The following is a 26667-nucleotide window of genomic DNA, read 5'->3' on the forward strand; positions in this document are numbered from 1 at the left end:
AAAGTAAAGTAAAATTGTATTTGTATACCACCTTTCAAGACAAAAATCCCAAATCCCAAAAAAGATCGGTTTTTAGCTGTTTTTTAAATGAAACGACTGAGTCCACAGATCTCGGGCTCAAAGGAAGGGAGTTCCAGAGTCTGGGGGCCACAGTTACAAACACTATCGCTTTTAGCCTCGTATGTTGGACGACCAGCAAGTCCTCATCACCTGACCTCAGGGACCTGCTGGGGATGTACTGATTTAAAAGATCTCTGATATAGGTTGGTGCTGAATGTCAAAGTCAAAATCTTGAAGTGGATTCTTAATTTTATGGGGAGCCAGTGCAACTGGATCAGCAGAGGTGTAACGTGGGAGTATTTAGAAGACTTGGTCAGAAGCTTTGTGGCAGCGTTCTGAACAACTTGGAGACGATCCACGGAGGCTTTACATAAACAAGTAAACAAAGAATTACAATAATCCAAACGAGATGAGACAAATGCATGGATGACCATTTCTAGTTCTGAGCGTGATATAATGGGACTCACCTTAGCAATATTTTTTAAATGATAAAAACAGGAGCGAACCAATAAATTAGCATGAGTGTCCAAAGTCAGAGCTGAGTCAAAAGTTACACCAAGGTTCCTGATAGAAGGTTTGGCAAATGTAGCGAAGTTTTCCCTCACCATAGGTACCAGTTTTTTGGGAGCACAAACAAGGACTTCAGTTTTCCCCTCATTTAGCTGAAGAAAGTTATCAGCCATCCATCCCCTAATGGAATCTAAGCACCTTTGTAAAATCGGTAGTTTGGAAAACATCTTGGGGCTTAAAGAAGATATACAACTGAATATCATCTGCATAGCAGTGATAAGAAATATCTTTAAAAGTGCTCAATAAGTGCTGAAGAGGGAGTATGTACAGCAAAAACAATAAAGGCCCCAAAACAGAGCCCTGTGGCACACCATATTCAAGAGAAGCAGAAGAGGACCTGTATTTAGAATTAGCCACAGATCATTTTTCTGTGGCTGATCCTTATGTATTTGCATTTAATATGTTATATTATATTAGTTTTAAGTGCAACTGTGTTAACCATCAGTACAACCACATATAAATCATGGTTTTGTGTTTTACACTTAAAAAACCTAATGCTATGGTTCTTCAGGATTATTTCTATGATGAGTTGGCAACACAGTTCTTATCTTCCTTCATTCCTTCAGACACACACAAGGTTGAGGCTGGCTCATGTGCACACACACAACTCTGACATTAAAACAATCATTTTCACTACTTAAACTATATTTTTCCTTTATATACTGATCAAACCTGTATTTTGAATTAACCCATTATTAACAATAAAAATGCTTTATAATTAGGAAATAGAGAAAATCCCTCTTTTAGGACTCTGGCTGGGAATTAAAACCTTTTACTTTCTCTTAGCTGTGATGTAGAGGGACCAGGTGTCACAACAAGCTCTTCAGCAAAGGCCAGACCTCTCTCAGGTATTTCACCATGCTCTCTCCTGGCTTTTTCAGTCAAACCAGGCTCTTTAAGGTCAAGGTCAAATTTGTTTAACTTTAACTTTTTGAATTCTGGGAAATCTTGGGTCTCACTTTGAGTTACCAGACCACTTTTTTGCCGCTGGTCCTAAAGACTGCAAAGCCGATTGAAATATCCCTGATGTAGCAAATCCACTTAGAAAAGAAAAGTGTACTTTATTGATCCCCGTGGGGAAATTCCTCTCTGCATTTAACCCATTTACTCAGTGAAGCAGTGGGCAGCCATTGGGCGCCCAGGGAGCAGTACCTTGCTCAGGGGTACCTCAGCCGTTTAGTGGATTCGAACCACCGACCTTCTGATCATGGGGCCCGACTCTACCTACTGAGCTATCCCTGGTCCTATCCCTTAGCCAAGAAAACAGACAGGATATCTGTAAAAGAGACGATAGACTTTATATGAGACTTTAAAATGGTGGACAACATGAAACACTGAACAACAGAAGAGCACAAATTATAATGGCTTCCCTCATTTTTTTTCTTACTGCAAAGGATCCTGGAAAATGCTGTCTTCTAATGACAATTGACAGGATTGTTTTCACTCAGCATCCTGAGCTAACTGTATATTCTCTTGGTATCATGATGATTTAGTTACTGTTTAAAAATAGTTTAGTCTGGTATCATTTTCTGATATATTTGAGTTTTGTGGTTTGCATTCATTATGATTTATTCCTTGAGCTTATGTGCTTGTCTCACCTGTTGCCTGCCTGTGAAATCAAATGACTTCGTCTTTTATCGGCCACTCTAGTGGCAGAAACTGTTTACGTTTACCTCCCCGTGTGTCTTTGGTCTTCATGTTTATGTTTCCTGTTTTATTTTGATAGTCTTGTGTTTTATGTCCAATGTGTTGAGTTTTGCTTCCCCTGTGGTGTCATGTTCATTTGTGTCAGCTGTGTTTCCCATGTGTCTCCTCTCTGTGTATCCAGTGTGTGAGTTTCCTGTTATTCGTTGTCAGGTTATGTTCACACCATGTTTCCAAGGTTACCGTATCCTCGCCAGGTTTCATCTTCATGTTCAGGCCTTCAAGATACACCACAGCACTTCAGAGTGATATGTTGCCTCGGTCCCACAGACTCCCTCTTCTCAGAGGTCCACGTGTCAACTTCAAACAGTTATTCCACTTGAGTCTATGTCTCCTGTGAGTAGCACTGCCACCCTTTCAAACCCTAGTCTGCCAGCATAAAGACTCTAAATTCTTTCCGTGTCAGTAGCATTGGTTAAGACTGTGAACTCTTTTATCGGAGGCAAATTCAAGATGGGTTAGCAGTGGAGTTTCAGAGCTGCCTAATGAACTTTCTAGTTTAGTTACTATTAAACCATGTAGTGAACCTGAGGCAACAAGCAATAAGTCAGTGTGTCATTTTTCTACAGCTGTGTTGGACTTTGTAAAGACTTATTCAGCACTTCAGCATGTTCCTGTCCCAAGGGCGACTGTGGTCCAGCCTTTTTCTACACCTGTTCTAGTTCCCTGGGTAAAGGTGGCTAGGGCCCGGTCATTCCCTGTTCCTGCTACAAGGGTAGCAGTGAACTATGTTTTGGATGCTTATGCTCTTGTTTTTGGACTTTAGGCTCCTATTCATTTTGTTTTCTTGTTGATCCGTCTTATACCACCCAATTCCCTGGTGGGAATGTAAGTGGCTGCCTCATTTTCCTCATTGTGCACAAAAGTGAGAGGTCTAGAGTTCAGGGTAGCTTTGACTTCTGTTAGTACAGTGCACATTTCTTCAAAGCTGAGTGAAGCTCTTCCTAGTACGTTCTTGAGACAGGTTTTCACCAACTGGACAAGATGATCCCAATATTCACCCCACCAGGCTGTTTGCTCTGCAATGAACTTCCAGGTGATGCCCCTTTTTGAGAAAAACTTCAATAACTGCAGGACTTTATTGGTCTTTTATAGCCCTTTTAAGTCTTGGTCTGCTCTCTTAAATTTTGTCGAAATAGATAACGCCTCTCAGAGCAACAAATCTCTTCAATGCTACCAAAAATGTCTCAGTTGACTGATTCCAGACCAGCTCTAAATGGAGTGCTTGGATTGCAGGATGGGTAAATAGGGCAATGTTAGATTTTTTCACAGAACCATATGCTTTTACATAAAGCGGCCCCATCCAATATCTAATATCTCTCTCTTATTTGTACGAGAGTGCATCGTGACAGTCCTGTACAAGCATTTGTGAGAATCTGTGTTTGTTTGGCAGAATCCAAGGATATTGCCTTCTGAATGTAAATTCTGACTGTTCCAACCTCCCTCCAACACTAAGCAGCTCATGTGGAGGAATGTGGATGAACATGTGGAGTGGTCTGAAGACCATCGCAGACTACAAGGGAAACAGCGGCAGAGTGAGGAAGGTAACTGCTTCTCTACCCTAATAAGCTTAACACCTTCTATGCACGCTTTGATAAACATCTATCTCAAGAGCTTTTGCTGGAAGAGGACAGCTGCTGCTCTCTTCAGATTTCTCAGGCAGTCGTGTGTAAATACATCAGGAAAATAAACACTCGGAAAGCTCCTGGACCAGGCTGCTGTCCCAAAATGTTTTAAGAGGATCACCATCACCCCTGTCCCAAAGAAAACTAATGTGAGCTGCCTAAATGACTATCGAACAGTAGCACTCACCTCCATTGCTATGAAGTGCTCTGAGCACTCCAGTTTGCCTACAGGCCTAACAGATCTACAGACGCAATAGCAAGTGGACTTCACATTGCCCTCTCCCACCTGGACCAGAAAAACACATATGTGCATATGCTGTTCATTAACTCTAGCTCCGCCTTCAACACCATCATATCATCCAGACTCGTCCTGTCTGGATGATATGACCAGTGACCCGAACATCAGCTCCTCCCTGTGCAGCTGGATCCTGGACTTCCTGACAGACATCCACACTCTCACTCAGCACAGGTGCCCCCAAGGGATGAGTGCTCACCCCCCCTGCTGTACACCCTGTTCACCCACGACTGTACAGAAACACACAGCTCCAACACCATCATATATTGCAGATGACACCACCATCATCGGCTGCATTTCTGATGGAGATGAGATGGCATACAGGGCAGAAGTGAGAGCCCTGACATCATGGTGCCGCGACAACAACCTGCTGTTCAACGTCAGCAAAACCAAGGAGCTCATCGTGGATTACAGGAGACTGCAGAGAGGAGGCCACACTCCCATCCACATCGAAGGAGCAGAGGTGGAGAGAGTCATCTGCTTCAGATTCCTGGGCATCAACATCAGCGAGGATCTGAGCTGGTCACACCATGTTGGTGTGATCACAAAAGCAGCAAGACAGCGGCTCTTCTTCCTGCGGCGCCTGAGAAGATTCGGCATGAACCCCAGAATACTAACAAACTCATACCGATGCACCATTGAGAGTCTTCTGACTGGCTGCATCACCACCTGGTATGGAAGCTGTAACGCTCAGGACCAAAGCTCTGCAGAGGGTGGTGAGATCAGACAGCGCATCACCAGGACTGAACTGCCAGCCATGCAAGGTTTCCATAGACAGCGCTGCACGAGGAAGATGTAGTGGATCCTCTGTGATCCCAGCCACAGACTTTTCACACTCCTGCTGTCCATCCAAGCAGTTTAGGAGCATCCAGACCCACAATACCAGACACAGGGATAGTTTCTACCCACAAGCCATCTGGCTTTGGAACTGCTGACATTCTGCACACATCATTACACACTCACTATAGCTACTAGACTCTACACAGTGTCACTTTAACCACTTTAAATCCTCACTGCACAAGATTTTTGCAAAAAATGTAAATACCAAACAACTATCTTAAATTCTCTTATTATTTAATGCTTAAGTATTTTATTGTTGTTGTTATTATTATTATTATTATTATTATTGTTATTATTGTTGTTGTTGTTGTTGTTGTTGTTGTTGTTGAGGAGCACGAGCCAAAGAATTTTACGCTGTTTATCTTTATATGACAGTAAAACTTGAAACTATTGTAGAACGACTGCTCTAATTCATAGGTTATGGATTTCATGGCACTTTATGTATCTTCTACCTATATATCTCTAGTTTCTGTGAACCAAGGGCTGTCTTTTACTTACCTAGCACTGTGAGACTGATGGTACTCCAGTGGTACCGTGGCCCAGTCTTGACTTTGCAGCTGTACTCTCCTGAGTCTGTGAGTGACAAGTCACTGATGAGCAGAGATGCGTCGCCTTTTAAGTACTCTCCAGCAAAAGCTACACGACCGCGTTGTCCTTCGTTGGGGTCAAAAACTCTTCCAGAAAAGTAGGTAATCACCTGGTAGGAGGATGTGAAACAGGTGGGTAGTAATGGTAGTGGTTTTGTAACATGTCATGCAAGATAATGCATATATAGAGGAACAACAATGTCCAGTTTATCTACAACAATGAGCAAATATATCAGAGAGAGAGTCGAACTATATGTGCTTAAGAATTTTAATATATATGTTTTTAATTATTTGAAAAAATAATTATTTAAAAATGGAAGGATGCTGATAAAACACTGCTTTGTTGAGCCTTTGCATACTACCAATGTCAAGAACCCAATGTTGCCATTTCTTTGCTTGTTCGTTTGATTGCCTGGAGTAGGGTTACACAAAAACTACCATACTGAATTTCATGAAATGTAGTGGACAGGTAGACCATGTGGAGAGGAAGAAATCCTTTTAAATGTTGGTGAGGAAGGTTCTGGAAAAATATCAGGTTTTAATGTATTTGATTGCAGAATTTGCATCATAGAATAGCGAGCTGTTGGCTATGAACAGATCTTTGAAATGCTCTTTATTTTCTGTCTGTGCATTTAACAAGGCAATGCAAAATACATTAATTGCAACAGCTATGGATAAATGCTGTTTTCCATTTGCAAAAGGTATGCACTCTTTTGTAGTTTTTTTATGTACTACAAAATCGCTAAAATAGTTTTATATAGAAAAACGACTATAACTACAACTTAACTCATACAACCTTTGTGTGAAACTTTTCATGATGCCTAGAAAACCTGTGCAACTGAAAAAATTCAAAGTAACTTAAATATTAAAATATCAATTAAAAAATATTAATAAAAATAATATTTTACTAAAATAATAGTTTAAAAATGACTATGAGACTATGGAAGAGAACAGGTAACAGTAGGTTTGTTGTTGTCTATCCAAAATGGGCAGTGAACCTCATGCATTGAGAGACACATACCACTCTCTGCCTGTTGGTCGGCTTGAGGAGCAGCCACTCAATGTCCAGAGTGGGATGATCACCAACCCAGAAGTGATGGTGGCAGGGCAGCGTGGCATTGTCTCCAACAACCCTCTTCATCACTGTCTGGGCACATGTCATTAGCACACCCAGCAGAACTGTAGAGATACAGGCTTCTTCAAGATCATTGTTCACTGCATCAGATATCAACATAAATATAATAAATAATAAACATTCATGAATCCTAGACAGAAATGTGATTTGAAGATATAGAAATTTAAAAGTGTAACAATTTAGCCAGCTTGCATATTTATGTTCTTAGTCCTTATTGTAAAATCTGAAAATGAACAAGAGTGTCTATTCAAAGAAAATAGATGCTTTAGCAGTGTAGTTTTTGACTTACATTAGATATTTTAAAACTCATGTCATTCAGAAACTGGTCAAGTTATAATGATTTGTTCAAAACTTATAATTGGATAGTCAAAGCCTTGGTTTTAATGTGAGATTTTAAGTGAGATCTGAATAACTATTCAGGCAGGTTCATTAACTCCACAAACATGGCCTCTATCAGCAGAGATGGGCAGTAACCAGAGGTGGAAAGAGTACTAAAATATTTTACTCAAGTAAAAGTACTATTACTTCGCTGAAATTTTACTCAAGTAGAAGTAAAATTACCTGTCTAAAAATGTACTCAAATAAAAGTAAAAAGTAGCTCATTTAAAATGTACTCAGAGTAAAAGTTACATAGTTACTTTTCTGTCAGCAGGAGGACAGCTGCTTCTGAGTAGCGCAAAAAAAAAAGACAGTGGGATATAAATCTCAAAGTAGTTCTTTTTTAGTGAAAAGAAAAACTTTACATATTAAAGAGCAGTGGCAGTTAAACTGCAAGTCTATACATGAAAATAGATAATGGTCACCAAACCAATCAACCAAACTGTCAGGTATCACAGTGTTTTCAATACAAAACCATATCATTCTTTCACATGAGAATGTGTTCTGAACTGTCAAATAAGAGAACAAGTACTGAACTGAACGGCAGCTGCTTTAAAAATGTTTTTTAATTTTTTAAACTTGGCCCTTTTATTTATTGGACAGTAACAGGCTAGTTAACGGGAGGTTGCAAGTGCTAATTAACAAGTAACAGAAGTCAGCTGTCTTTGACTAATCTAAGGTAAGTGAGCGCTCTGTTATTCTTTTGCCTGCAGTGTGAACATATGTGGGTTAAGTAAGAAAGTAGCCGCTTCTGTCTTTAATTAAACTATTTTTTTAAATAAATTATTATTATTAATAAACAGGAAAAACGTAGGTAAACACATTTTCTTTTGGCAATTTACCAACCCAGTAAAAAAAAAAAAAGTAAGTTGCGTGGAAAACAACGTGCCCGATTACAGCAAGTTTCTAGTACCAACCAACGTTATCTGTGTTCTTCACAGATGTCTTAACTTAATGTGATTAATTTGAACCCAGCCTTTTTGCTACCATAACGGTACGAGTTGTATTTAACTTACCTCTACATGCTTGCGCAGGTTTGATGTGGAATTTTTAAAAGCTGCTAACTCGGTCTCTCTGGGCAAACACAGCTTACACTGCATAATAAAGCTGTTGCCTTTCTTGCACTTAAAGCCGAAATGGTCCCTTAAATACGGCCAGGGGTTTACATCCGTTTCTTCGAGTTCAGGGTCAGCCGAATTCGACGGGGCTTCTTTTTTCACTGGATCCATAACACCGATGTCAGACTCCATCTTTAACGTGACCTTAGCGCCAATTTTTTCTACTACCCATCATTCCCTGCAGTATTTCCAAAGCGCAATGTTGTGGTTTTTTTTTAAATTTACTCAGTAATGGGTGTGATTGAAAACGTAGCGAACTACAATACTTTAAAAAATATATACTTAAGTAAAAGTAAAATTACAGACTTGAAAAATGACTTTAAAAAGTACAAATACACAAAAAAAAACTACTCAATTACAGTAACGCAAGTAAATGTAATTCGTTACTTTCCACCTCTGGCAGTAACGCGTGACAAGTAACGCGTAACTGTAATCCGATTACTTTTTCCGAGTAACGAGTAAAGTAAGGGATTACTATTGCAAAAAATGTATTTAGATTACTGTTACTTTCCCGTAAGCACGCTGCGTTACTGCGTTACTAAAACCATGATTTTTTTGCGAGAGTGTCTCATGACAGTGACGTAAGCGAGTGCGACATTCATGGTAACAGCTGTGTGCAGATCAAAAATGGATCATATATTTAGTGCGGGAGAGAGTATGACTGCGCAGCGTTTAAAGCGTGGAAGTACTGACCTTACTTTGAGTTTGATTCGATAAAAAGTGACAAAAACATTAGTGTCCGCTGCTCACTGCTTGGGATGAAAACTTCTTTTTACAGCAAAGAAACCCCTAAATGTCCAAGCAAGCACCAAATATGCTGCGGCTGGAATGTGAAATTCACAGTAGTGATGTTTCAGTCGCGAACGAAACAGCTCTCAGAGCCGACTCTTTGAAGTGAACGACGCGAGCCGTGGGTTATTTTTTCTTTCTCTCACCCTCTCTCTCGCACTTTTTTTCCGCTTCACTCCGGGGGGCGGTAGTTACACTCGCAGTAGCACAGGAACAGAGCGGGAGGGAAAGAGAGCCAGGGACAACAAGAGACAACATTAGAAAGGTATAGTAATCATCCACAACTATTTTCAGTTGTGGATGATTAAGGATTCAGAACGTTTATTCATGCAGGCCTATATGACAGAGAATGTGTATCTTCTTTTTGTTTTGCATATTTTCATTTATATTTTATTGTGTTGTGGTCTGTGGCGTGTCCAGCGGGGTGGCCTGGGGGGGCACATACCACCCCCCCCCAACCAGACTGGCCACCCCAGGTGCCAATCCGAAGCTAAAACAATAAAATTCAATCAAATATCAAATGCTCGATTATGTTTTCACAGTGAAGCTCAGATATCCGAGTGTAAGTGAATGCAGCATCGGCTTCTGTACTATGAGCATCACATTAGCAAAAGAAAGACGGCAGGGCAGAAAACAAATTTTCGGCGAAAGAAAATGAGGAGAGAATAAATGTCCTGGTAAGTAATATTAAGTTTGTTGAGTTTAGTAAACTTTGGTGAAATTAGAATACCAAGGAAAAAATAACACTTAATAATAATGGATTGGATTTATGTAGCGCTTTTAAAGGCACCCAAAGCGCTTTACAATGCCACTAATGCGATCTTATAAATCGTCATAAAAATAATTCAAGAATTCTATTTGATACCATCAACAGTATTGTTTCTCCTCCAACCCAGCATGCTCTGTTGCTTTCTGATGAAGATTGTAATACTTTCCTTAATTACTTTGTAAATAAGGTGATGGACTTGAAATCTAAAATTTTCTCAAGTGCCTCCCCTTATGAAGATACCCCTTGTTGTCCTGGATCATTTACCTCCTTTTCTCCAATCACACTAAATGACTTAATTATAGTTTTAGGTAAAATGAAATCCTTGTCATGCTCTGTAGATATATTACCTCCCTCTGTCCTGTCCAGGTCTATCACCAGCATTGGTCCCACATTACTATCCATCATCAACAGTTCACTGAGGCAAGGCTGTGTTCCATCTTATTTTAAACATGCTGAGGTAACCCCTCTGTTAAAAAAACAGAATCTTGATCCTAGCTCTGCTAGTAATTACCAACCTATTTCAAAATTGCCATTTGTCAGTAAATTACTTGAAAAAATTGTTGAAAATCAGTTCAGGTCTCTATTATGTCAATTACAGATTCTTGACCCTTTTCAGTCTGGCTTTCAAAAGCAGCACTCTACAGAGACCGCTCTCTTAAGAGTCTATAATGATCTATTAATGGCATCTGACGCAGGGAACTGTTCTGTGATCATTTTTCTTGATCTTAGTGCAGCCTTTGACACCATCGACCACAAAATCCTACTTAACAGGCTGAAGGTTTTGGCTGGTGTATCTGGCTCTGCCCTAGACTGGTTTTCTTCCTACTTATCAGACAGGACCTTTTCTGTTAGGACTGATAGGTTCTCCTCTAACACTGCTGCCCTGACCTGTGGTGTCCCACAGGGTTCAGTTTTAGGTCCATTACTATTTTCTTTTTATATGCTTCCTTTAGCTGGTATCATTCAATCTTTTAGCGACCTGTCTTATCATTTTTATGCTGATGACATTCAGCTCCATATGTCCTTTAAGCCTCATCAGCTGGATAGGCTGTCCACCCTAGTCCAGTGCTTAACCCAGGTTTCTGATTGGCTTTCAAGCAACTACCTCGTTTTAAATACTAACAAGACCGAGACCATGATCATAGCTCCTCCTGAGCTACATTCTAAAATCAGTCAGGTTCTTGCCTCTTTCTGTCCATCTGTCAAGTCAAATATTCGAAATCTTGGAGTAATATTTGACTCTTCTCTGGGCCTTGACTCTCATGTAAAATCTTTGTCTCGTTCCTGTTTCTATCATTTAAGAAACATATCTAAACTGCGACATATGGTTTCCTCAGCTGAACTGGAAAAACTCATTCATGCATTTGTGTCATCACGCTTAGATTACTGTAATTCCCTGTTTACTAGCTTGGATAAATCATCTCTCTCTCGCCTCCAGACAATACAAAACGCAGCAGCCAGACTACTAACTAGCTCTACCAAGCGTGTTCACATCACTCCCATCTTATACCGGTATTCTTTACATTGGCTCCCAATAGAGTTTAGAATTTGCTTTAAAATTCTTGTTTTAACATACAGAGCACTAAATGGCCAGCCTCCAGATTACTTATCCAAGCTTCTTTTAAAATACACTGCTGCTCGTCATCTCCGCTCACAGACTCAGAGTCTCTTAGTTGTTCCCCGTACACGACTGAAGACAAAAGGGGACAGAGCCTTTCAGTCTGTTGCACCAAGGCTGTGGAACAGTCTACCACTACAATTACGTTTGCTTGACTCTGTGGATTCTTTTAAAAAGCAGTTAAAAACTCTTCTGTTCAAACAAGCCTTTTGTTGATCTACATATTTTATATTTTTTTACATTATTTACATTTGATCTTTTACATTGTATATAATGTCTATTGATTTTATTGTTTCTTTTATTATTTTAATATTTGTGTACAGCGCTTTGTGATTGCCTGTCTGTGAAAAGCGCTTAATAAATAAAGTTTACTTACTTACTATTCATTCACTCTCACATTCACACACTGGTGGAGGCAGCTACAGGTGTAGCCACAGCTGCCCTGGGGCAGACTGACAGAAGCGAGGCTGCCATATCGCGCCATCGGCGCCTCTGGCCAACACCAGTAGGCGATAGGGTAAAGTGTCTTGCCCAAGGACACAACGACCAGGGCAGAGAGCCCAGGGATCGAACCGGCAACCTTCCGGTTACAGATACGCTTCCCAACCCCCTGAGCCACGGTCGCCACTTAAAGAATTATTGCAACCGTCAAATATTTCAGACAGTAGGCTACTGGGGGAAGCTAGCATAAGAGTTATGAGTTATAAGTAGGGATGGGTATCGAAAACCCACTGTTTCAATTCCTTGGAGTTGTTTGCCATTTTTGCAAACGATTCCCTTATCGATTCCAGTCGCCCCGAATGACGTCACCACGTTGCTGAGCGTCATTTACCTGGCAGGAAACATGGCGCCTAAGCGGCTCAAACGCTCAAAAGTTTGGTTATACTTTACGAGAACGGATGACAACAGGGCAACTTGCAATACTTGCAAAGCAGATATTTCATTTAAGGGAGGAAACACTACGAATATGCAAAAGCATTTGCTCACAAAACACGCGATGACCTTAAATGAATGTCATGTTTTTAATTCCTCTCCGGACTCGTGAATCTCAACCCAGCAGCAGCGGTAACGTTTGCACGTCCTCTCCCGTTAATGCGGCAGGTAAATAATCAATAACAGTGCATATTATGTTAGCGCGATCTGCCTTATTACAAAACCTGCCATTACTGTGCATTTAGGTGACCGTGATGATGAGACAGACAGAGTCTGGCTCAGACGCTGGCAGTTCTCGCTGCAGTCTGCCGGCAGCGTCTCCTTTCAGGCCAGGATAGACGAATGTCACCGAGCAGAGACTCAGTTTGTGGTCAAAGGCTTGAACCCATTTGCTACAGCAGATGATTTTCAGTAAGTGAATGTGTTTAATTGTAGGCAGGGACATTACTGTTGTGTAATTGCTACAGAATAATTTATGTTATACTTTGTTATTGCTACAGAAGAATATTTATTTTATTATTTTACATTTACAATTTTTTTCCTGGGCACCCTGTGACACCCCATTGAAGAGCCGTAGGCTGTGGATCTCTTAAGATCTCACTGTTGGGTTTGTAAGGCCATATTACTCCTAAATTTCTACCTTGTTCAAAGAGAAGATATAAAACAAAGTTCTAAGCTAATCGAACTTAGTGTTCTCCTTTTTAAAAAGAATCGATAAAGAATCGAATCGTTAAACAGAATCGAAAATGGAATCGGAATCGTGAAAATCTTATCAATACCCATCCCTAGTTATAAGATATAATCCAAGTCGTAACATTGCTGTATGGAGCTGCAGAATTGGTTGCAGGTTAATACTGGCAGTGTCACCATGCCAGCTGATTGTATTTAATCATCAGCCAGTGTTGTTCTTTATACATCAATATTACTAAAGTTTACCATAAGGCAGCACTTACACTACACAGTGCGGTCTAGCTAATTTCTCTCATTACTTATCCTATCTTCCAGCTCCATGTTATGAATAGAGTGTAAATCACCGCATGAAACGGCTGTGCCATGTTCAATGCAGGGATGTGCAGTTCTGGTTCTCAAGGCTCCTGTCCTCCCGGTTTCAGATGTTTCCATACTTCAACACAGCTGATTTAAAGAATCATTTACAGACTTGTGCACAGATTATCTTCTTTTTTTAATAGGCAAATAAAGTTTTGCATTGGCATTGGCTAATTTGCCAATTGTATGTTAAAAATGTTCGTATTTTAATATTCAAAAATGTTTTTGCCCAAAACATATGTGCACTATATGTCAGTAAAAATACTATGAAAACATTGCTGTCCTTGAATGCTTAATAAACACTGACAAAGCACTGATTGTATCTCTTGTACTTTATCAACACAGTATCTAAAAACTTTGCACCGTAGTGGTTAAAATCTCATTCTAATAAGAGTTAAAAGCGCATTCGGTTATTAGGTTTACAGGGTTATTGAATTATGGTTAACGGTTGGTAGAATTTTTTTTAACACTATCTGCCAATTACATCTGCCACCCTTCTCCAAATCTGTGCCCCTACCTGCCCTGCCCCCCCCAACAAAAATTTTCTAGACACGCCACTGGTTGTGGTTTGCAGTGTTTTGTGTAGTTTCACTTTAAAAAATTTTCCAAGGAAAAAGCTGAAAATGTAAATAGTTAAAAGTTGAAATGTAAATAGTTGGGTTTTGAATTTTATAATTTGTTTATTACATTTTATGTGGAGTGAATAAATAAAAGTATATTTACGGTGGCCACTAGAGACAAAGCGTGGACAAACTCCAAAACACGTACAAACTCTGAAGCACATACAAACTCTAAAAAACATGCAAATTTGAAAACACATAAAAATTCCGAAGCCATGTAAGGTCTTAAAAACAAGTGTTAAAATTTTTAAATCAATTCGAAAGCTGACTGGTAGCCAATGTAATGATGCAAGTACGGGAGATATGTGATCCAGTTTGCATGTCCCAGTACAGTTTAAAATGGTAAAAGATACAATATCGACGTTAGCCACACTTTTTTAATTTGAGCTTGTGGCGGAGGGGTGTGTGTGGTCTATGGCTCCACTGCAGGGGAGGGGTGGTGCAGCAGTGCAGGGGAGGTTGGTAGGGCAGCTGCACTTTATTTCATGCTCTCCCCTTCTTCAGTGATGTCGGAACCTGGAGAGGATGCGTGGTGCCAGCTGGAAAGTTGCTCAGCTGAAGACTGAACGTCAACAATTGAGACAATGCCTCGCTTAACTGTTCCAAAATATTAAACTCTTTTTGAATTCAAACATGTCATGTGCAGCAATGTTAAAAAGAAGGATCATGGTCTGAACGCTGTGTTGTGCCAAACACATTTGCTTTACCAACAAGAGCTCTATCTGTAGGTTCCTCTTGTTAGATAATTTTATTATTTTTATATTTAGTGTAACAATGCCAGAGCTGACAGGCAGAAGAAAAGGAGTCTTTAATGAAGAACACTGTGTAATTTGTTGATAATAAAAGATGTAACAATGTCAGTGGAAGACAAAATCACTAACCCTTTGAGGGCTGGATTAAAAAAAGTTGAAAACTGTTACTGAAGGAGCTACTCATAACTGTTCTAGCCACATCTCAGTCTGATAAGATGGAAATGCAGCCGGTTGAATTAAAGGTCATATTTATGACAGTATCAATGCATAGTAGTGATGTTGCCATCACAGCCTTGAGGATGTTGTTGTGATTTGGCGCGATATAAATAAAATTGAATTGAGTTCAATTGAATTGAACAGCTTTAGTCCTGTCAGTTTGGTGAAATAGTATGCCTGCACATCCAAATATGTCTTCCTTTTAAAATAATGCAGAACAGCTGAATCGCTTGACATCAGTGTCGCTCTTGGGAGCTTGCAGCTTCCCCTTGCAGCCTGCCAGTAAATGTGCAGTGATGAGTAAAAGTCATTGGTGTGTTCACAATATGGTCTTACGGTCAGTACCTGCTGGTAGCAATGACTGGGCATGGATCTTGACTGCTGCAGAGTTTGAAGTTATTTGTTAATCAGCTAATGGTAATTCAGTTTTCTTGAGAGACTCAATTATATTTGAGTTTTTTTCCCTTGTTTCTTTTGTCTGTTTCAGGGATTTCCTTCCTCCTCCCTTCATTTCTTTTGCTGCTTGTTCAAGGACAAAGTTCTTTTTTCAAGCTCCTTTAAGTCTTCATATAAGTTGGTGGTATGGCCACAGTAGAGAAACATGCATCATGTTTGCAGTGTTTCATTTAGAGTACTTCAACACGATGCTCTGCTTTCTGACTCACTACAGTATGTTACTGCTCAGTAAGGCTCAGTCACATGAGTGCAGGACAACCAATCACAGCAGATTATGGAAGAGGGGGTGGAGCAACGTGAGCCTGCTTGAGAAGAATGGTGTTTGCAAAGACGTCTCATTTTGGATGAGCGGCAACAATGTACTGAACCTAGAGGAGAGAAAGTATCTTTCCTATTGTCCTATTGCAGGGGTCGGCCGCATGCGGCTCTTTAGTCCTTATACTGCGGCTCCGCGTGGTTTGGGAAAATAAATTAGAAGTATTTAGCTGAAGTGTATTTTATATATGTTAGTTCTTTTTTAACTTTTTAACTTGTAGTTCTAAATTGGAAGATTATTGTGATATTGAAATATAAAAATAAATATAAAATAAAAATAAAATTATATTTTATTATTTTTTTCATCGCTCAAAATAAGGGTCACACTAGCGTAAGCCGGTGTACCCCCCGAAACGCCGTGCAGACTTTCAACCCCAGGTAGGCCAATTATTGATCTTCGGATCCACATTATGTCAGCAGCTCCACCGTGAACTATGTTAAAAACAAACACTGCTCACGCCTCACAGAGGTCAGCTTGCTCCTCCCCTTTTGTGAGTGTGGACGCTTCATCTCTTTGCTCTTAAATGCTTTGCTTCTTTTATTGTTTTTCATTGATTTTTATGCTGATTTTTTCCGTTTTTTCCGTATGAGCTTACCTGCGATAGCTTCTGGACACTTATAGATCATTAGGACTAAAGTGTTCTTAACAGAAACAGCAACATTTTTATAGTTACCTTATCCTCAGTGCTCCGTGTGTCTGTGGCCTAGACACAGCTGAAGCCTGATTACAGCGTCTGGGCACCGAACAGCCTCAATAGCCTGGAAAGGTGCTAACCGCTAGGCTAACTAGCAACAAGATGCCTTCCCTCTCCACAGATGACTACCACAGCCTCCTGCAGAAGATTGCAGTACTGGAGACAAAAATTCATCGCTTAGAAGTAAACGTGGAGGTAAATGGACTGTGTGGAAATGAAACAACCTTGCCTTTGATTCAAAACAATGGCAATGAGCAAGCTAGTACACAGCTAAGGAGCACAGATAACATGACCAAGAAAGTAGACTCTGTGCATTATTATAAATCCTCAAGTGATAATCCCCCCTTGGACTGTCTTGGTGCAAAACCAAGACATAAATCATGTCTCCTGGAAGGGGGAGGACGTATCACGGGCAGAGCACAGCGAGCTGAAATCTCTGAAACTGACTGGCCTTCACTTCCTACGAGACAGAGAAGCTCTTCTACCCCTGTATACGAGAGGAAACAGGACTGGACAACCGTGAATAGGAAGAATAACAACAAACCTCCAAAACAACTGAATGTGAAACTGCAGAACAGATTTGCTCCACTATCAAAGGACCCTGGATCTATATCAGACAACCATCCATCTAAAAGCAGTGAAGTAAGGTCTGAAAATCTGTTGAAAAGTGAAAGGCCACAGGGAAAGCTAAAGGCTAGGCCTGAAACTCTGATTGTGGGTGACTCTGCCGTAAAGGATGTACAAAGGATGTGCGGTAAGAACACTAAAGTCCTCTGCTTTCCTAACGATATGGTCAACATCCTGAAGGAGAGAATTCTTCAAATTGCAGATGAATATCCAACTGTGACAAACATTGTTCTGCATACAGGGTCAAACGATGTGTCCAAACAACAGTCGGAGGTTCTGAAACGGGACTTTACTGGATTATTAAATACTGTAAACTCTCTGAATGCAGTTGTATTCATCAGTGGACCTGTACCGCCCGTCAGAGGAGGAGACGAGAGATTCAGCAGGTTGTTTACACTGAATAAATGGCTTATATCAGCATGTGCTGACCACTCAGTGCATTTTATCAACAACTTTAATATTTTTTGGGAACGCAGGCATCTGTTTAAAGCAAATGGATTTAATATTAACAAGTCAGGGGTGAAACTGTTCACCTCCAACTTGTTTTATTCCATACGTCATCCATCTGTGCTTGGTGCCAAGGCTGAGATAAACGAGGAGTTATCTCATAAAGAGGAACAAACAGTACTCCAAGAACAGACAAAGCCCAGCAGAAACCTTGAGGAGGAGCTCCATCTGCCCACACCCGGGAAGAGCCTCAGAAAGGAGAGACATCTGAGGCAAGAAGAGGGGTCCCTATTTGCCTCCAACTCTCTTAACAACACCAACGACCAGGACCAGGGACCACGATCTTCCCCAGTCCCCCAAACCCCTGACAGGCCATCACCCTCCTCCCCTCCCTTTCTCCCTCCTCCCCACACCTGAAATTCACTGAGGAGATGATGGAGCGGGTCAATGCTGGGCTCAGATCTACCCCCGGCCCAATCCCTTTTTGTCCCCCATAAACCCCCCACCAGAGCGGCCAAAGGTTCGCCATCGAGCCCCACCCTCAACAGAGCAATCGAAGTCACATTGCCCAGCCTCGCCCCCCTTAGTTCCTCTTCATGCCCTGTCTCCGCAGTCTGATGCGTGATGTGTGAAGGGTCCGGGCTGCGAGGATTATGGCAGTGATGACTTTTCCCAGGAGAAGCTGGGACCCTGTTCACTAGAAGGTTTTAAAATTTCTGTACTTTTAGGTGACAGGAGACATGTGGCCTGGTCAAAACACAGAGAGCTGCACTCTAAAAGATCTTTAAACATAGTAAACATACCTTGTGTGCCACAGACTGCTCCCAAACACGAGGGGACAAGTAATGCCTCTAAAACACTTAAGTTGGCTTTATTAAACGTTAGATCTTTAGCTGGGAAAACATTTTTAATTAATGATTTAATCACTGAGCACAGCCTTGATTTTATGTTTCTAACTGAAACTTGGTTGGACCAAAGTAACAGTGGAGCTGTTCTCATCGAGACGACCCCTCCTAACTACAGTTTTATCAGGGAGGTCAGGGCGAGCAGGAGAGGAGGAGGGGTTGCTGTCTTATTTAATGAATCATTTCAATGTAAGCAGCTATCTCCTGGAAGTTTTCAGTCTTTTGAATATGTGGCTTTACAGCTGAAGGCCCCATCCAAAGTTGTGTTTCTTAATGTTTACAGGCCTCCCAAATACTGCACAGACTTTTTTAATGACCTCAGTGAACTGCTGTCTGTGATCTGTGTTGATTTTGACTGTGTAATTATTGTTGGGGATTTTAACATCCATGTGGACAACCCTCAGGACAAAGGGACTAAAGACCTGAGTAACACTCTGGGCAACTTTGGGCTGACTCAGCATGTAACAGAGGCCAAACATAATAGAGGACACAATCTTGACCTACTGATATCCAAGGGCCTGAGCATTTTAAAGGTTACTGTGTCTGATGTGGGCGTGTCTGATCATTACTGTGTTTTCTTTGAAAGTAAAATCTCAGCCCACATAAATATATCAACAACAGTGATCACAAAACGGTGTATAACTGAACACAGTAGTGCAATTTTTAACCAGGTCTTCCCATTAACACCTGACCTGTCCAGAGGGTCAGTCAATGAGCTCGTCAATAGCTTCAATGCTAACATGTTAAATGTAATGTCCCCTTCTGGCTGCCTCTGCCTCAATTTTATCCCACAAGTTAGACATTCACATTACTCACACTCTCATTACACATACATATAGGATCTTGGGGGTGGGCACGATACACGGAAACCAAAGTACCATCAGGGTGTACACCTCACCCCTGGCGTCGTTGCCCACCTCTCAATGTTAAATACACGTAGACATTGAGGGCTAGCAGGAGAGACCATGCGCTTACCTGCTGCTCTCTGGCAGGTAGCTCCATGCCCTCCTGGGTTTTAAATGCACCTTAGAACACACATGCATCAACACTACAATGAGCGGGTGGAGGGAGATTTGGAGTCTTCTCTCACCCCCATTCTCTGCGACCTGCTGGAGCGGGGGGGCTAGGAGGAGGAGTTGGCCGTCCGACTGCGGTCTGGAGTGTGGGGCCTCCCTGCTGCTGCGGAGTCGGGGCGGTCTGCCTCCCCCCACCGCAGGGAAAAGGGTAACACCACCTGGGTCTAGGTGCAGTTCCCCCCTCCAGGGGGGAAGGGTACCTAGACCTGGTTTGTAGAGTACGCTTGGGGAGTGTGATCGTGTGTACAGCGTCTCTTTCTGTCTGTCTCCACGTTGGTTGAGTGTGGAGTAAGTGCATATGAGAGCATGAGGGTGGGAATGGATGTTTGTGTCTGTGTGTGCCTGTATGTCTGTGTCTATATGTCAGGTTGGGTGTCAGACGCCACCTCTCTGGGGACATCTCAGGCCCTCCAAGGTTTGGAGGCCTATCTCCCCCTACCACCACTTCCCCTGCCAGTAGCGGACTCCCTCAGGTGTCGGTGCGTTGGTGGTTCTTTGTGTCCGGGGATGGGCGTCCAGGTACACACCGGCTCACTCCTTGGCGGCCGCTTATCGGGGCCTGGAGCCTGGGGCTCGGTCGGGCCACTTCGGAGGTGGGGTGCCCCCGGCCTCTCGGCCTGGGGCTCGGTCACTCAGGCACGGCTGGCTGCCGGCGGAGCTCACGGGCGCGTCACTGCAACTCCCCCTGGCTTCTGCTCCGCGGCTGCTGAGTGAGCCCTCATCTGGGACTCTCCTCAGCTCTTTCCGGGACAGTGGCGCGGCTGCCCCTCTGTTGGTCTTCCTTGGTCTCTTGTGTTCTGGGGGCCTCTGGATGTCTGGAGTTTTGATCTCCTCCACACCTGCTTCATGCCCTGGAGGACGGGGCTGTGGCCCCCCCACACCCTCTAGCAGATCATTACATGAAGGAACCTTTAAAAAAAAAAAACAAGCGCGTCCATGCTCACAGGTGTACACACGGGTGATCACACCCACAAACTACACCCTTTTTGGCTCCTACCTCAAAGCACACTGTGTTCTGTTGATCTTATGTGCTGCACAATAATGTTTAATATTTAGTATTTACTGTTATATTCACATATATCATTGTGATGTTGTTTATTCTATTACTCTTGTTCTCTTCTGCTTGTTTTCTTTTTTCTTTCTCAGCAGGTGATCCAGGTGATTGATATATGCATTTTTTTTCTTTTTTTTTCTGCTCATTCTGTTGGTTTTTGTCTTTTGCCCTTCTTCCCCGTCCGTCTTCTCAGCTGTTTCTCTTTCCCTCTTTCTTTCTCCCCTTCTTTCCCCCAGTCAAGTCTGTCCCGTATTCAGTAAGTGAAAATAAAATAAACAATAAAAGGTGAATCAAATGGACCATTACCGCAAGGCTGGGATGGTCAATTTGGTAAAGTAAATCCGTTGGGCATCTTTCTTTGCCTTTAGACAACAATTCTGATGGCAAAAGAGCCAAACGGGACAGGCAAAAAAAAAAAAAAAATGTAATGGATACAATTGCTCCCATTAAGGTGAAGGTTATCTCTGGAAGGAAAAAGTCTCCATGGAGAAACTCCACACTAGTGAAAAATGAAAAAAGAGAGTGTAGGAAAGCTGAGCGCAGATGGAGAAAAACAAACCTCCAGGTTCACTATGACATCTATAAAGAGAAACTTCACAATTATAATTTACAACTGAGGAGTGCAAGGAGGTCCTACTTCTCTGACATCATCACTAAAAACAGCCATAATGCTCGGGTCTTATTTTCTACAGTTGACAGGCTAACAAACCCTCCTGTGTCAGTGGCAGCTGAACTTCATTCGACCATGGCCTGCAATGACTTTGCCAAATTCTTCACAGAAAAAATCCAAAAAATTAGACAAGCAATTGGTACATCAACAGCAGATCCAGGATATGTACTGTGTCTACCGAAAAACTGTTTAAACACCATGAAACAGTTTCACCCTATTAACAGCAAAGACCTGGAGGACATCTTAGGTCAACTGAACTCCTCCTCTTGCTGTTTAGATGTCCTGCCAACAAGTTTTTTCAAAAAGGTCTCAAAGACTTTGGAGTCAGACCTGTTACAGATCGTCAACTTTTCTTTATTATCAGGTGTGTTTCCAGAATCACTAAAAACTGCTGTAATCAAACCTATACTGAAAAAGGACAATCTTGACAAGACACAAATGAACAACTACAGGCCGATCTCAAATCTCCCATTTTTAAGTAAGATAATTGAAAAAGCAGTTTCTCAACAGCTCAGTTACTTCTTAAAACAGAATAATTGCTACGATGCCTTCCAGTCAGGTTTTAGACAGAACCACAGCACTGAAACCACTCTGACCAAAGTGTTTAATGACATATGTCTGAATACAGACAGTGGAAAAATGTCAGTCCTAGTTTTACTGGATCTCAGTGCAGCATTTGATACAGTTGACCACAACATATTACTCAAACGACTGGAGAACTGGACAGGTCTTTCAGGAACTGTACTAAACTGGTTCAAAACATACTTAGAAAACAGGAAATACTTTGTATCAATAGGTAACTTCACATCTGAGCAGACAAGTATCACATGTGGAGTTCCCCAAGGTTCCATCTTGGGACCCCTTCTGTTTAACATTTACATGCTCCCACTGGCACAGATTATAAAGAACAACAAAATAAACTACCACAGCTATGCAGATGACACACAAATATATATCACAATGTCACCAGGAGACCGAGGCCCTGTACAGGCTCTTGGTAAATGCATTGAGGAAATCAATGACTGGTTGTGCCACAATTTTCTCCAGCTAAACAAAAACAAAACTGAGGTAATAGTCTTTGGCGCCAAAGAAAAACGATTACAGGTCACCAGAGAACTTCAATCTATACACCTAAAAACCACAAACCAGGCGAGAAATTTGGGTATAGTGATGGATGCAGACCTAAACTTAGAAAAACACATTAAGACAATAACAAAGTCAGCTTACTATCACCTCAAGAATATTTCAAGGATAAAAGATCTGATGTCTCAACAGGACCTGGAAAAACTAGTCCATGCATTCATCTTTAGTAGGCTTGATTACTGTAACAGCATCTTTACAGGTCTACCTAAAAAATCAGTCAGACAACTACAGCTCATTCAGAACTCTGCTGCTCGAGTCCTCACTAAGACCAAAAAAGTGGACCACATCAGTCCAGCTCTGAGGTCTTTACACTGGCTGCCTGTCCGTCAGAGGATAGACTTTAAAGTTCTGATGCTGGTCTATAAAGCTCTGAATGGTTTAGGACCAAAATACATCAGTGACCTCCTGACCCAGTATGAACCTTCCAGATCCCTCAGGTCATCTGGATCCGGTTTTTTATCAGTTCCCAGAGTCAGAACCAGACACGGAGAAGCTGCATTCAGCTTTTATGCTCCTTATATCTGGAACAAACTCCCAGAAAGCCTCAGATCAGCTGAAACACTCAGTTTATTTAAATCCAGGTTGAAGACTCACCTATTCTCAGCTGCATTTGAATAAAGCACCAAATCCACACTTTTAAGCTTAAATTTCAAAACTTACATTTAACTACTGATTTTATCTACTGTTCTGATTTTATCTGTTTTGATTTTATATACTGTTTTGTTTGTTTGTTAATTTGTTTGTTTGTTTGCTTGTTTTAATCAATTTTAAATCATGCTTTTTATTTGTTTTTGTTTCTAATGTCTCTGTAAAGCGCTTTGAATCACCTTATTGTTGAATTGTGCTATACAAATAAACTTGCCTTGCCTTGCCTTACTGTCCTGCATAAAGATGAAGTGACTTCGTACAGCCCCAATTTGCAGAGGTTCAGCAGCAGAAGTCCTATTGTAAACATATCACGGCAGACCCGACGATGTTTGCATGAACACGCTTTTCAGCATCTCTTTATCGACCGCTTTTCACACACGGTTGCTGTACGCATACAGCTGGCTGTAGCTTTTCAGCTCACAGCCCGACACACACCAACAACAATACAACAGTATAGATAGCACAGACGTTAAGGCGGCGAGGCTTGATTGGGGGTGCCGCTCAGGTGCGTCCGCCTCCCCTGCAGCGGCGCTGCAGACGATGCCCCGCCACACACATTAACCTGGTAAAATACATATTTAGGGTCCAAGGACTTGCCTGTTAGGACTGAACGATGAGCTACCTGCCGGCTTTCGCAGCAAAGATCTCCTTCACATACTGCTACACTACGCTCGAAAGTGCATTATGGTACTGTGGATTTCTGATAAGGCCCCATCTGTCAACCAGTGGCTACAGTCTGTGATATGTATCATGCCAATGGAAGCCTTCTCTACAGCACTTAAGGACAAACCTTTCCTTTTCTATCGCATATGGGACCCTTTTTTGGCCCACTTGAACACTCCTTCTGCTCAGAGGTTGAAATCGGGCTTACGGGATTTAGCCTGGCAACAAAGGGACGATTGTTAACCTTTTTCATTGTTTATGAATATTGCTGTTGGCTTTCTCTTTCTGCCTCCCACGTCCTGCTATACATGTAGATGCATCTTTGTCCTGTGTGTATATGCTGGTGACTGCTGTTTCCCTGCTTTGCAATTAAAAGTTCAAAAAATAAAAAATAAAAAAATAAAATAAAATACATATTTAGGCAGAATTTTGCAAATATCTATTTTTCATTTTTTAGCAGCATAGTGCTTTTTTTCCAATTATTTTTTAAAAGTCAGTTCAAGGCTCCAAAAGTCCAAAAGCGATATAAGGGGGGTGGCTCACAACAGTTTTTGTTTCCTTTTGTTATATTTCTTTAAGAGTTCAAAATGTGTTAATTACATAAATAAAATGTAATTTTCTCTGTAGCACTTCATGGATTTCATAAGCAACACACCTTAGTTGTTCACACAAAGCATAAAAGTAAAAAACAATATATACAGTGTTATCTTCATTTTAGATGTCAAAAAATATTTGCAGCTCCCAGTGTTTTCTTTTGCATGGAAACTGGGTCCAAATGGCTCTTTGGGTCTTAAAGGTTGCTGACCCCTGTCCTATTGTCTCAATGTTATTGATATTTGGATGGACACACTGACCCTCACCTCAGATTCTGACAGTTAGTATGAGTTGAGGGTGCTGATTCGTTTAAACTAATATAATCGACGCGGCTTCATCTAGAAGGGCTCCCACGCTGTCATCGCTGTGGACCGGCTGTACGTGGACGGACAGCTCCACCGCGACCCCAACATCACTCCGTGGCTGTATTAACCTCACACCAGATAAGAATCAGCTACACCATTTCCCTATCCACTCACACTAACTTGCATTAACATCTGTTTAACTTACCAGTATCAAATCGCATCTTAAAGTGTGATTTCATAGCAGAATTAACACCGTCACTCTCCGTCAGTGATTTAATTGGAATGTTTACGTTTTGTTTTGTGTTTTTTTTTCTTCTCGTTTTTTTTTCCTCTCTTTCCCCCCCTCTTGGTTTTATGCTGCTCACCCCTGTCCTTGGTTTCTTTCTTTATTCCTTTCACTGCCTCGATCACCTGCTTCGACACTCATCCACAAACATCCTTTATTTCGACACATACGCACCATGCGCTCAACGGCAGCACATTTACATCAGTCAGACAGCGCACACAGTCATATAAGATACACACACACTTAAGCCAAGCCTACTCATATTAGTAACTATGCATACACAAAGTCAGACTCAGGGAGCATCTCGCCACACATTTTTTCTCTCTCTCCTTCTCTTTATTTATGAACAAGTGACATATTCTCTCCACCTGGCTAAGCGACGCACACAGCATACATCCCTAGTTATACACAAACATCTATGGGTACACTGAGGTTCATTACATGGAATATAAATGGAGCTGGCTCCAGAGTAAAGAGGTTAAAAATATTTAACCAACTCAAAAAACTACAGGCAGATGTTGTCCTTTTACAAGAGACCCACAGACCTCTTAGAGGTTCGAATGAACTTAAAACACCTGAGTTTCCCAATATGTTCTCAGCTTGTTATAATTCTAGACAAAGGGGAGTAGCAATTTTAATACATAAAAATATTAATTTCATGGTACTCGATACAGTTATAGATCCAGAGGGCAGATTCTTAATCATTAAACTATCTATACGTGATAAAAAGCTATGTATTGCAAGTGTATATGGTCCAAATGTTGATGATCCCTCATTCTTTCACGGTTTTTTCAGTGCACTCTCTGAACACTTAGATGGCACACTTGTTCTTGGAGGCGACCTCAACCTTGGACTAAATGAAGACATGGATAGGCTCAATACAGCGTAATTGGCAGTCCACAAATATAATCAAACAGTATATGAGCGACTTTGGTCTTTGCGATGCATGGCGCTCCCTTCACCCCACCAGTAAGGAATATACTTTTTTCTCACATGTCCATCACTCCTACTCTCGTCTGGATTATTTTTTGGTCAGCAGCTCACTGCTGAACGACATTTCAGACACTGAGATTCATCCTATAGCTGTCAGCGATCATGGTCCTGTATCTTTAACACTAATGCACAAGAATAATACTACGCCAAGAAAAAACTGGAGATTTAATATATCACTACTTAAAGATGAAGACTTTATTAAATATTTTAAAAAAGAGTGGACTTCATATTTGGACTATAATGACACTCCCGAAACATCAGCTTCTGTTCTATGGGAAGCAGGGAAAGCTGTGATGAGAGGTAAAATAATTTCTTTCTCATCACATAAAAAGAAAAAAGAAAACAAAAATATTCAGGAATTAGAAAAAAACATCAAATCACTAGAAGAAGCCTACGCGTCCCACCAAGATCAGGAAACATTGAACAAAATACGCAAAACAAAACTAGAATTAAATGAGATAATTGATAAAAAAACAAAATTCTTAGTACAAAGACTACGCCTACAAAATTATGAACATGGTAATAAATCCGGTCAATTTCTAGCAAACCAGCTAAAAATAAAGAAAGAAAAAACAACTATATGTGCTGTTCAAGATTCATCTGGGAACACATTATATGAACCGATACAAATAAACAACATTTTCAGGGATTTCTATAAAACGTTGTATTCACCACAAATAAACCCATCTAAAAAAGAAATTGATCAGTTTTTGGACAACATAACTCTTCCAAAA

General features: G+C 41.2%; 1 protein-coding gene across 3 annotated transcripts in view; it reads right to left on the reverse strand.

Annotated features, from left to right (window-relative positions):
* The window catches only part of LOC113030199 (CXADR-like membrane protein), a 119660-nt gene that overhangs the window by 26769 nt on the left and 66224 nt on the right, over positions 1 to 26667 (reverse strand). Inside the window, exons 1-3 of one of the 3 annotated variants that reach the window (XM_026181393.1) lie at positions 9248 to 9271; positions 6703 to 6860; positions 5593 to 5791 (exon numbers count right to left, since the gene is read on the reverse strand). In XM_026181393.1, coding sequence (XP_026037178.1) covers positions 5593 to 5791; positions 6703 to 6843 — 340 coding nt within the window. In that variant the 5' untranslated portion in view covers positions 6844 to 6860; positions 9248 to 9271. Of the gene's footprint in view, positions 1 to 5592; positions 5792 to 6702; positions 7990 to 9247; positions 9272 to 26667 lie in introns of those variants that run through there. The other 2 variants (XM_026181392.1, XM_026181391.1) reach the window with 2 other exon arrangements.

Source organism: Astatotilapia calliptera, chromosome 10 (genome assembly GCF_900246225.1).
Source record: "Astatotilapia calliptera chromosome 10, fAstCal1.2, whole genome shotgun sequence".
NCBI lineage: Eukaryota > Metazoa > Chordata > Actinopteri > Cichliformes > Cichlidae > Astatotilapia > Astatotilapia calliptera.